This window comes from Atta colombica, unplaced genomic scaffold, assembly GCF_001594045.1.
Source record: "Atta colombica isolate Treedump-2 unplaced genomic scaffold, Acol1.0 scaffold107, whole genome shotgun sequence".
Classification (NCBI taxonomy): domain Eukaryota; kingdom Metazoa; phylum Arthropoda; class Insecta; order Hymenoptera; family Formicidae; genus Atta; species Atta colombica.
The window spans coordinates 3,333,220-3,346,113 of NW_017259192.1; the positions used below are offsets into that span (position 1 = coordinate 3,333,220).

The 12,894-nt window shown below is 26.6% G+C and overlaps 1 protein-coding gene across 1 annotated transcript; it reads right to left on the reverse strand.

Moving 5' to 3' along the window:
• Nucleotides 1-1,011: 1,011 nt before the first annotated feature.
• LOC108691967 (transmembrane protease serine 9-like) lies at nucleotides 1,012-11,311 on the reverse strand. Its single transcript, XM_018199994.1, has 12 exons — nucleotides 11,243-11,311; nucleotides 10,187-10,301; nucleotides 9,778-9,940; nucleotides 9,198-9,406; nucleotides 8,788-9,039; nucleotides 7,344-7,452; nucleotides 5,180-5,294; nucleotides 4,463-4,556; nucleotides 4,197-4,359; nucleotides 2,752-2,966; nucleotides 1,479-1,681; nucleotides 1,012-1,236 (listed from the first exon to the last, which is right to left on the reverse strand). The coding sequence occupies exons 1-12, from the start codon at nucleotides 11,309-11,311 to the stop codon at nucleotides 1,054-1,056; spliced, it is 1,890 nt and encodes a 629-aa protein (XP_018055483.1). The 3' UTR covers nucleotides 1,012-1,053.
• Between the last annotated feature and the right edge of the window lie 1,583 nt (nucleotides 11,312-12,894).

The window sequence follows — 12,894 nt, forward strand, 5'->3', positions numbered from 1 at the left end:
TTATATTTGAAAAATATGTTAAAGGGCATTTAAAGCTAATGAATGCATTTATTACATTTTTGTATTGCATATTATAATAAAATAGTTCTTATAAAAAGATATAACATTGGTAGCTTAAATCTAATCTCAATCTCACTATAGTCAATTTTCTCGGCAACAGAATTGAGTATTTTAACCTTTGGCTATATTTCAGCAGTTGTAAAGAAATTGTATGATAAATATTGCACAATATAATATTATTTTTGTAAACATGTTATAATATAACAAATGCTGGACATGTCATATCTATTTATAATTTCATAATATCGCCTCTATTTATTTATTTATTGCCGCCATAAGTAAATATAAACAGAGAGAGAGAGAGAGAGAGAGAGAGAGAGAGAGAGAGATAACAAAAAATCTAATAGATAAAACGTGAAAATAATATTATACAAAAATTCATATTTTTTAAGCAATTTAAGTACATCAGTTTCATCTAGTACATCACTTTAAATCTGCTAAATATAAATTATAAAAAAATAGATAAAAGAGTTACGAGTCAAGCTGGATGTTTCGTTGCTAATTAATTAAATTAAATTTTTTAATAATAAACACATTATCTATTTCCTTATTTTAAGTTACTAGCATGCGTTTGTGTTTATTATTTAAAGATTAAATTTAATTGGTTAGAAAATAAAGAATTATGGACTGTCAAGTTTTACAAACAAAACAATAAATTTGATTAAGCTAATGAGAATCGAAACACAGTTGTCCGTGCTATAAATTTAAATTTGAATTAAAATATATAAACGGTTTGGCTCCGCTTTGAATTAACGATGAACGTTCAACTTGATTTGTAGCCCTTTTATCTATGTTAATTTTAATTATTTAAGTCCGTTATCTATTTTCTTATATAAAAAAAAATTATGATAAAAATATGATAAAAATATCATATATATCCTGAGAACAGAGCACGAGTTTAAAAGAACTTATATATACAATAGTAAAGTCATTTATCATTTGTCCCTTTTTATCATGTTTACGATCATCATGTTAACAATCGCTAGGTAATAATCAATTATGTTCACAGAAACAGCCATCCTTTGAATTTTTCAAAATCCAATCCATATATTGTGTAACTCTTGTATAGACACCTGGATAACCAGGTCTTGCGCATCCATTACCCCAAGACACCACACCGATGAGTTCGTATTTTTTATCTTCTCGCTCCGTTATTAGAGGACCACCACTATCTCCCTATAATACAAAAGATTTCTTATTATTTGTATATTATTTGTACAGAATTCAATCCAGTCATATTCAATGTAATAAAATGAGTTTAAGTTATAGTTATATGCACTACGTGTATTAATAATTAATATGTACTACACTAATATATTGTAAGATATGTTTTGTAATGTATGTTTTTCACAATTCTTTTATTTACTATTACAATTTTCTATTTTTAATTTACACATATACAAGTAAGTAAATATTACCTGACATGAATCTTTTTGTCCTTCAAGATAACCTGCGCATAACATATTTTCTGAAATCATTCGGGCACTGTAGCTGGTATTGCGACAAGCTTGAAGACTCATGACTGGAACTTCTACTTCCTGGAGAAGGCAGGATGGTTTGCCATCCTCTTTCAATGTACCCCAACCTGACACAATTGCTTTTGCGTCTACATATTCGTTATCTAAAAAATAATTCTACGTTATGTATTATAACAAATGATTATTTAAAGCAACTAATTGCAATAATTTTAATTGTAATAATAATTTTATGGAAAGAATTAGTAAAATATTGTTTTTATCATTTAAAAAAAATAATTTTATTTAAATTTAAATATACATATTTAATATCACAATGTATCAACATAGATTTGATGAAAAGAATTTCAGTAATAATCAACTTTCTATTAAAAAAAATATAAAAAGTGGAAATCATTAAAAGAAAGTTAAGAGGTTTTCGAGTACAAATATATTATATGTATATTATTAATGCAAATACATTGTAATGTCGGTAAACAGGGCAGGTAAGTGTACCATGTCATGCTGCGTTAACAAATTCAGAAAAAGATGATTGCGTGCATTCGAAATGCAAATTCAAGTCCTCGATTTCAGAGAAATCTTCATTATTACGCAGTTATTTGTGCGACGCGACAGTATATTTCAATTGAGAGTAGGTACCCGTATATTGACTAATTTATGACTTTTCTATTACGTAATCGATGCATAATAAACATGATTGCTAATCATAGGTCGCTTAATATATCCAATATACGTATTTTACAAAAATACACTGACCAAATTAATCGTGATTGAATGCTATTGTAACATCGCTTGAACTTGTAACTAAGCATGAAATTGTAATACGCTTTAAAAGTAGATATCGTTAATATATTTTGATGTATTAAATTAAGATTATACAATAATTGCGTGTCTTGAATAAAAAATTTTTTATATCAATTTATCCGTCAAACGTAGAAAATTAATAAAGCATATTATACGTCAAAAAATTTCAATATATTATTATTATTATTATTATTATTATTATTATTATTAATTTTTACAATATATGTGTTATAATTTTAATTATGATAAAAATTGTATATTTAATATTATTCTTATTATTATTTATTGTCGTTTTAAAGAGAAAATAAATAGACTCGCATAGTAATCTATCTTTGTAAAAATATTTTCATCAGATTATTATTATTATCATTTCATTATACTTTTATAAAAAAAAAAATAAAAGTACACTTACCTAACATTGTTGGTAAACATATCGGCCGTATTGTATCGCTCAACGGCACTCTTTCATTAAGACGAAGTAGCGCGATATCATTTTCAAAATTCAGAAAGCTGAAGTCACCAGTCATAACGCGCACTACGTATCTGGTTTCCGGTGATTTCTCGATACATCTATCGTGCTCTCCGAAAGTAACTCTGATCATGAACCACATGAATCTGAAAATAAAACTAGAAGAACTGATCACATTCGTCTAGCGAATAAGTTTGCAATGGAGGAACTTTAAATAAAATTAATGAACTCTACAGAAAATATCTTTCAATTTAATATATTTAATAATAATTCAATTTTTTTTTGTATATTGACTCAATCATGTATTCTAGAATTTCTATATTAGTAATATGAAATTTCAATTATATTTTAATCAGTTCTTTAAATAAGTTGTTTCATTACTAATAAATTTATAATTCTATGTGCATAATTTACAAATAGCTCGTTTTTTAAAATTATGTTATTAAAAAAAAATGTGCATCGAAGATAATGTATTCAATAAATATTAATTGAGCAAAAGATACTTCAAAATCTTACATTTAAATATTAATTTCTTATTTTCATATTTATTGTATATTGAATGAGTAAACTTTTTAAATAATGTTTACATAATACGTTTCTGTTTATATAATAATTTATACTATTCATTTTGTTAAGATAAATATATGTGAACAAGCAACTTTAAGATAACAAATTCATATTGCTCTATTTGTAAATAACTAAAAATTATAATCGTCAACACAGAAATAATTTATCATTCCTTCATGTCAACATAGAGAAGCTAACGGCACTAAAAGTTTTCCTTGTAGCATGACATTAATCAAGGATGCAAATATGAAGTTTGACCCGTTTGCGTGTTGAGTAGATGATGCCAACAGTATGATTAGTAGTTAGTATTTTATACAGTTATTCTAAAGCTTGTTTTTACAATATATGATTACCTTAAAATTAAAGGTTACCGAGAGATTTATCAATAAAATTCATTCATTACTTTCTTGGTAACTCTTAATCCGTAGGTAATCATGTATTATAAAAAAATATATTTCTAATTCATAGAAATTTTGAGAGAGTATTCACTTCCAATTTTACTTATAACAATAAAACAAATTAGATATACTTTTTAAGATTTGTGATTATTATTATTGATTATTTCTTTTGGTTAAATTTTTTATTTCTCTGTGTGTGTGTGTGTGTGTATGTGTGTGTGTGTGTGTGTGTGTGTGTGTGTGTGTGTGTTACATTATTAACAAAATCTATTGAAATTGTAGATATGTTTTAGTAAAATAGTAATATATTGATAAAAATTTTTATAAAATATTTAAACTCAAAAGTTAGAATTAAGATCCAATTTTAATATTAACATCAATTCTGATTCTAATAGATGCGCAATATTTATAAATCATACCTACCCCTTCACGCAGTGTGCGGCTGTGAGAACGTAACGATCGTTTATAAGTGTACAACCGCAATAAAATTTATTTAGGTACGATAATCTACACATCCATGGAAACTCATTCATACTCGTCGTTTGACCTCCAACTATACGACTTTCTTCATTCCGTAATCCACAACCTAGATTGTAACAATTGAAGTATACACTTTTTCTACGCTGTTTTTTCAAAACATTATGTTTAATAAAAGTAAAACTTAACAAGAAAAGGGATATTGAACGCACTACAGTAGCAGGGCGCAGGTGATTCAATGGAATAAGGTGGCTTATTACCAAAAACTCCAAAGAAATACTTTATCTTCTCATCAAATATTTCGGCCTAAAATAAAAATAATTACATTAATTAATGATCTATGTTTTCCATACAGCATTCAAATGACATTCTAAGACGTCCAGAAGACATCCCTGTGTGCTAAGGACATTCCCAGAATGTCTGAAGTATATTATATGGAAGTGTGTTATATGGAAATTTATTATATTATATTTATGTATTAAAAATTTTTAAGAAAATTAATTAATAGTTTTATTTGATTTGTAAATTTTAGATATAAATAGATAAGCATAAGATGTATAACTATTTACAGATTATTCTTATAAAAAAAGATAATTAGAAATAAATTTAAAATTATTCTTGTAATTTTTTGTCACGTACATTTCTTTTATTTCGATAAATTATTAAAATAGTTTAAATTATATGTCAAATTATCTTGTCAAATATACTTCTTAGATTGTAATTATTTTTCAATAACTTCTAAATTGACATCTAAATTTATTCTATTTTTGTTTCATATTAAAATTAAATGTACTAAAATTAAAATTATAAGAACTAAAAAATTCAAACATATATTTAGAAAATATTTTAACGATTTTTTAAGAGACACATAGTAAGTATACCATATAAAGAAATCAATTATATGTATTATTCATAAATGCAATTCTTACCTGACACTTTTTTGTTGCTAAAAATAAAATGAATAATAAAATTAAGAAACACAAAGGCTTCATATTCTGCGACTTGATTAAGTAACTCATTGCACCGATAATTATACACTTACAACTTTAATTAAGTTTTTGTATATATGAGTGAAAGAGTTGCCACACGGGCACCGTCAGGAACGAGTCATGGACATGTCCCTGACTGAGAGCGACTATCACTGGCGTCCTACGCCGACTATGGAGGACTGAGAGGTCGAAGAAGTAATTGCTATTCCGGAAGGGAAGGCGGGCACAGCCAGTCGGCCGGTACCTGACCAGTTCACGTTCATGTTCAGGGTCGAATCACGGATAACTGTTATTGACCGTCATCAGGGCCACGACGAGAAATTATTATACCCATTACGCAGAGAGCTGTTTAGATATTGTCATCTGCATCTACATAAATTTTTGTATCAATAAAAATAATATCTTTTTATTTTTTTATTTGATATAAGCACATTAAATAGTTTATTAATTATTTTATAAGATAATTTATATAGAAAAGTAGTAACGTTACTTTTACTTTCAATTATCTCATTAATCTTTAGGTACATTCATAAAAGAACGTTTTATAAAACATTTGTGATAAGGAAAAGTTGATATCAAAATGTTATATTACTTCTGTATACACACAAATCTTTTCTTTTTTAAGAATTTTTAATAGATTTTTTAATAGATAATATGTTCAGAAAAAATATATTAAAATATGAATGTATAATGTATACATTCTATGAATAAATTGTTAAAACAATGACTTTTGTTTAAATTAAAGTATTTTTACAATTTCTCAATGCGTTCTAACATATCATCGTGCGAATGCATAATGAAATAAAAGAAAGTGCAGAAAGAGAAGATTATACACAAGTACTTATTTTAGTTTTATTATATGCGCATACGCATTTGGTGCATCATCTGGCACCGCACATTTGGCAGGCACATTTTATGAACAATTATTAATAAATATTTCATCGACTAGCTTTGGAAGAAAAAAGTAGTCTTGTTAATATACTAATTAAATTTTATTTTTATTTTTGATGAGAATTTATAATAAAGTTTTCGTTGATTGCTATCCTATTATTGTAATATTATTCCTTAGAACTAGTTTCGGTTGAAGAAGCAGGTTTAGCAACTTTGTCATCGTTATTATTAACCTATTTATATTTTTACGAAGAATACAAAAATTCAATTAATTTAAGAAGAGTGTAGGATCATACATTTCGAGTTTTCTTTCTTTATTATTAATATTATAAAATTATAATGTATTGTCATATTATTAGTCATGTTGAGACAAAAGCAATATGCTTATTATATTTTAATCTTATATTTTAATCTAATTTTAAGGATATAATAACATATGTATATGTTACGATTTATTTAGTGTCATATATGGTACAATGTAATAAATAAAAATTAAATAACAATTATTTTAGAAAATAAATTTTAGCACAATATAAATAAAATATTTTTACTCATATATAATTTTAATTATTTTTATATAATAACAAAATATGCAACGATTGTTTTAAATACATTTTGTATTTATTAACACACTCTTAGTTTTTTGTAAGTTTATACATATTATTTTATAACACACACGCATACATACGTAATATGTATGTACACGTAATAGACAATATCAGTAATTTAGATTAACATAAATTACACTATCTTCTATTATGTACAAATTACTAGTTGCGCATACAAAGATACTATTGTACGTGAAGTGCATTTAGATGAGTCAACTTTAGCCCGGTTTGACAGTAAAACCGTTACTGGTTGCTAATTATTCCGGAAACGTTTGACCGCTATTTGTACGATTAAAGGTGATAGAAATGTGTGAAGCGAGCTAAGCATGTGCTCTAATCTTACTTAAATTAAATTTTCTAAAAAATATATCCTTTACATTTTATACACATATATAACAATAATTAATAAATAACAATAATGGCCTCTATACAAGGAACTATATTTGATAAGTCAGTATTTAATGAAAAATTGTACTCAGTTCCCTCAAATAAATCATTTAAGAATAATAATATAAAACGTACTTATTGCAGTAATTAATTACAATCGTTGCATATGAAATTTTATGTACAAGTCGGAGGTGAAAGCAGGTCCTCAGGTGACGCACAGACAGCCTTCCTTCATGTTTGCATGGATCCATTTGAGATATCGGGTTACTCTTGTATAAACTCCGGGATAACCTGGTCTACCACATCCCACACCCCAAGATACTATACCTGTTAGATACGTTTACATAAGTATGAACAAAAATGTTCCAATAATAAGATCCCAATCAGCAAAGAATAATGTTAAAAATGTTTTTAAAAACGTTTTTTAAATAGTTTTAAAACATTTTTTAAAATAATGGATTAAGTTCTTTTTTTAATTAAAGAGAAATGTTTATTTTAACGTTTAAAGCAATATTTTTTTAACACTTGAAAAATTTATTTTAAAATTTAAAAAAACGCTTTTAAAATATTTTTAAAAACTGATTAGAAATATCTTTAAAAATAATAAAAATAATGGGGTTAAGTCCATCCTTTTTTCATTAAAAAAACATTTATTTTAATTTATAAAAAGACATTCCTTATACATTTGAAAAACGTTTTATCAACGTTTAAAATAGATCTTTGCAATTAGTAAACAACGTTTTTAAAATATTGTAAATTTGTAAAAATATTGTAAATTTGTAAAAATATTTTAAAAAATTATCTGTTGAGAAGTGTGAGAACTATAAGAATTATAACAAAATATTTCAATTTTCATCTGAGGCCTAATTTTAGGACTTGATTTTAAAGTTTTTTCATCAGAACATGGAAATCTCATATTATTGCACCTTCTATTTTGTGTTTTTATTTACAATAGCAATGTCCATCTAGCGGTGATGTGTGGTACTACTTGCAAAATGATATTAAATTAATATTAAATAAATGTTTTTTTTCAAATTGTTATTACAAATAAATTATAAATGTAATATGAATATATTGAATAAACGTTATTTTAAATAATTTAATAAATAATTTAATTAAACAATTTAAATGTTTTTTTAAATCATTATTATAGACGAATATTAAATAAACGTTTAATAATATTTACAAATCATTGTTTTGAATAATTATTGTAAAATGTATATTTAAAAATAATTTTAAAATCATTTTTTTGTCTGTTAATTGAGACAATTTCTGCGGATTTTTACATTTGCGTAAATATAAATAAAGCTATCTGAAGATATTTGCTTGGAGACAATGTGCTTGTTTAAATAATGAAGGAATATTAATTATTTGACAAAAATATTTTTACGAAAAACTATATAGATTGAGACAAGATCTTAGAAATTCTCAGTTTTTCATAGACATTTGTAGTGGGACGTAAAGTGGCATTGTTTGTCTGAAAAATCAATAAATCCTTCATCTTCAAATAACATCACTCTAAATACAGTTTTTCTGTACTTTTTCTGTAAACATTTTTTTTTCCTCTTGAAACAGTATTTGTCATCAAATACTATTAAAAATTATATATATTATTATTATATAATGAAATATAAATTTATAAATTTTAATTATAAATTTTACCTGCTATTTCAAGTTTATCGGCTTCTTGAACAAGAAGAGGACCACCACTGTCTCCTTGACAAGAATCCTGATTACTTCGGCCGGCGCATATCATATTTTCGGTAATTCGATTTGCTCGATATTTCATTTTTCGACATTGCATCAAGCTATATATAGGGACTTGCACCTCCTGCACTTTTCCAGGTAGCATGCCTCCTTCCGAAGTACGACCCCATCCTACTACCGTCCCCTCTTTTCCAGCAGGATCAGTTCCTACATTTACATATTAAAAATACAATATTTAATATCTTAAAACAGATCACATACATACACACACACACACACACACACACATACACACACACACACACACACGCACACGCACGTACGCACGCGCGCGCGCGATTGATTCAGTTCAATGCATATGTTACCTGGTTGAGGTAAACAGATTGGTCGAATCTTTTTCGAAAATTTCACAGACTTGCGTAATTTTAATAAAGCTACATCGTGATTATAGGAGTTCATATCAAAATTTCTATGACGTACTACAGCACTCACTGCTCTCATAACAGAAGTTCCATCAGTATTTACGTATTGATCGTAATCACCAAGTATTACTCGAATTTTCGATCGTTTTAAACTTAAAAAGAAAAATAAAAAACATTTAATTGCAATAATATATATTAAATCGTAATCGCCAAGTATTACTCGAATTTTCGATCGTTTTAAACTTAAAAAGAAAAATAAAAAAACATTAATTTAATTGCAATAATATATATTAAATAGAATCAAAATATGAATAAAGCACACTTATACTTTTTTTAATATTAAAGATTATGTTAGAATTTCTGCGAGAATCTTATTTAATAACGTTCATAATAATTATGATACAACATTGTTCTTAATAATTTTGTGATACTACAATATCTATTTACTTAATTACATTTATATTATTGTTATTATTTACGTTTTGGTTGTATTTATTTATAAACTTATTGGATAAAGACATACTTCCGTACACAATGAGCAGCGGTAATTATATAATCGTTGTTGAGCAGACTAGCACCACAGTGGAAACGACCATCATACACTAGCCTCGCAATCCAGGGATATCTATTTGGTAATGTAGGACGTCCCCCCACTATTCGATTCTCTTGATTAGATAAACCGCATTCTGAGATCAATATTGAAATTTAAATGCTTTTAATGTTAAAAACTAAATTTGAACAAACAAATTATTTATTATATCAACTATACTTCTATAACAAAATAAATATAGTAAAAATATAATAATATATGTAATAACTTAATCGTAAATTATATGTATATTAACAAATTTTAATATCTTTAATTTTTTTAAAAAGATTTATTAAAATAATTAAGACTCGGGACAAATTTAATTTGTGAAAGACATTCTTACCACACGTGCAGTTTCTTAACCTTTCTTCGTCTGTATTCTCAATAATATCAATACCAAATATTTCATCGAATAAAAATTTTCCGGTACGAATTCGAGAATTATTCAAAGAAATTTCCTGAAAGAAATGTATAATTAACTGGTGTCATTCAAGTACGCGCTCACTTTCTATTGCAAATACGACATAAACGATGAGAGAAAGTAATCATGATCAGAATAATGGGTCAAGGCCTAAGCTGTCAAATTATCTTCAACACTAACTAAATATCTTATAAGCGTAAGCGTTGCGTGCATGTAATATTTACATAAATCTTTTAATGATATTTGACTGATTATAATCATTACCTAAATTCTAAAACATCTTATATCTGTTTGGATTGAATAATATACATAGTGATGTGCTAATAAATAATATTAAGGAATAAAAAGTTAAATAAAAGCGTTAAATTTTTTAAATTAAAACAGCATGATTTACAACAGAATAATTTATAAATTATCAATTTCTATATAGCATAGACCTTCTAAAGGGACTTTCTAAAGACATTTATAAGAAATCTCTATAGTCTCTAAACTTCTTAAGAACGTTCCTAAAATGTTTTTTGGATAATGCGTACTGTATTAATTATAATAATTAATATTAATAATAAAAGAAGAATTGTCTTTATAATATTGTTGCGAATTACATAATAAAAATTCTTTAAAAAAGTTATATTTTCAAATATTTTGTAAACATTTGTCACAAAAAATTATAATAATATATAATTATTATATATCATGTTCTATTTAATAGTTTAAATTTTATGTGAAATAGTTTCACTATTTTTTCATCTTGTTGAGAGCTAATCTATCATAATTTATTTTATCTCAATTGAATCAGTATACTTACAGTAGAAGCAATTGGAGCCATTATAAGTTCTCGACGAAGTCTATAGTCTTCAATTGATATTGATATAAAAAATGTCATAATTAGGATTAAGATCGGGAGCTTGCTACGGAACACGTATAAAGGCATTTTCCCATTTGTCATTCACGAAATGCACCAATGTCGTTCTGACTCACAGATGCGTTCTTGTTTTCATCGATGTAGCACCGTACACCACGTTTTTTGCTGGATTCCACGACCGACATGCATTATATTGAGTCCGTACGAACATTCGGCCACGATTTCGTTCAGCGATACCGTTCTTTTCGAATTTTACAGAGAAGCTGTGGATTCTGGTTTCGTCAAAGATCACCGTTGCTCGCGCACGCTTTCACCGTAGCTCCACAAAGAAGTTAAACTGATCGACCAAGAGCTAGCCGGTCTTTATGGTTGCGAAGAAAGTTCTTCTTTCACTGTCACGCTGCCACCATCGCATCGCTCTGGTCCTATTCAATACACGTGGCATAAACGTGGTGAATCCTCTCAATTTGGAATCATGATGTCTTTCGTTTTCGTAAGAATGGAAAGCACGTATATCAATGAAAGCTTTCGCTGTATACAATATCATTCTATATTGTTTTTTATGTAACCTAACAATTTTGCTTAATGTTTTCTTTTTCTTATTATTAGTACCTCAATAATTTTGAAATAAACCTATAAATTAGGAAATGGAGTAAAAGGAAATGGTATAAATTAGGAAATTTTCCTTAAAAAGGGAAAAACGTTATCCAAAGCACACACACACGCATACACACACACACACACACACACACGCACGCACGCACGCACGCACGCACGCACGCACGCACGCACATATATTTTAAGATTTTATAATCTCAATAGTTATATTCTTAGTTGCTTCCGACGATAGCAGAGTTGCTTCCGACGATATTTTCGGTTCTTTAGGATTTTTGCGTGCAAAGCAAAAAAAAGCTTCAAATTTTTTAGCATATATATAGAATTCAATATTAAATATGTCATTTTCTAGCAAAAGTCGAACAATGACTAAGATTCTGTGTACAATGACTAATTGTAAGATTATGTATAATGTGTTGTAGAAGAAAATTCTTCTCTCTATCTATTCATTTAAAAGTTTATGATGTAACGATTTCCACAATTTAACCACTTTTATTAGACAGATTACACTGTAAGATGTTGACAATAATTGACAATAGCACTAATTAACTTATTAATTTAAAAGCGTTGTAATATGTACATATGTAATTTTTACATTTTTAAATAATAGTATAAAAGTTACTTAAGTCAATCATGATTATATTAAACAGACTGTATATCGTAAATAAAAATACATTCTTTTTAGAATTCTGGAATAGTCCATATAATATGTATAAATATTATGTCAAAATCTTAGTTGCTATCCGATATAAAATTTTGGATTTTTGTTAATTGAATAAAAGTTTAATTTTATGAAAAATACCGAAGAATAGATTACCGTTATTGACTCAACAGCATGAATAAATAGTGAATATAATATAATAAATTTATTATTTTTATAATATACAGTTATAACGGTTTTTAAAAAGCATTACAAATTAAAATTATCGTATTGATCATGTTTCTTTGAAAAGAAGGTTTTAAGATGTTAAAAGATTTATAGGTTGCTAAAGCTTGTCTTACTGAATACATTTCATTTCCACACCCTGTAAATATCAATTCATCTTTGTTGTCTATCAAATTATGCAAGGACAAATAATATTTACAAGTGTTATAAAAGCGCAAAATGGAACGCATCTTATATATTAGATGTATATTAGATGTATATAATATA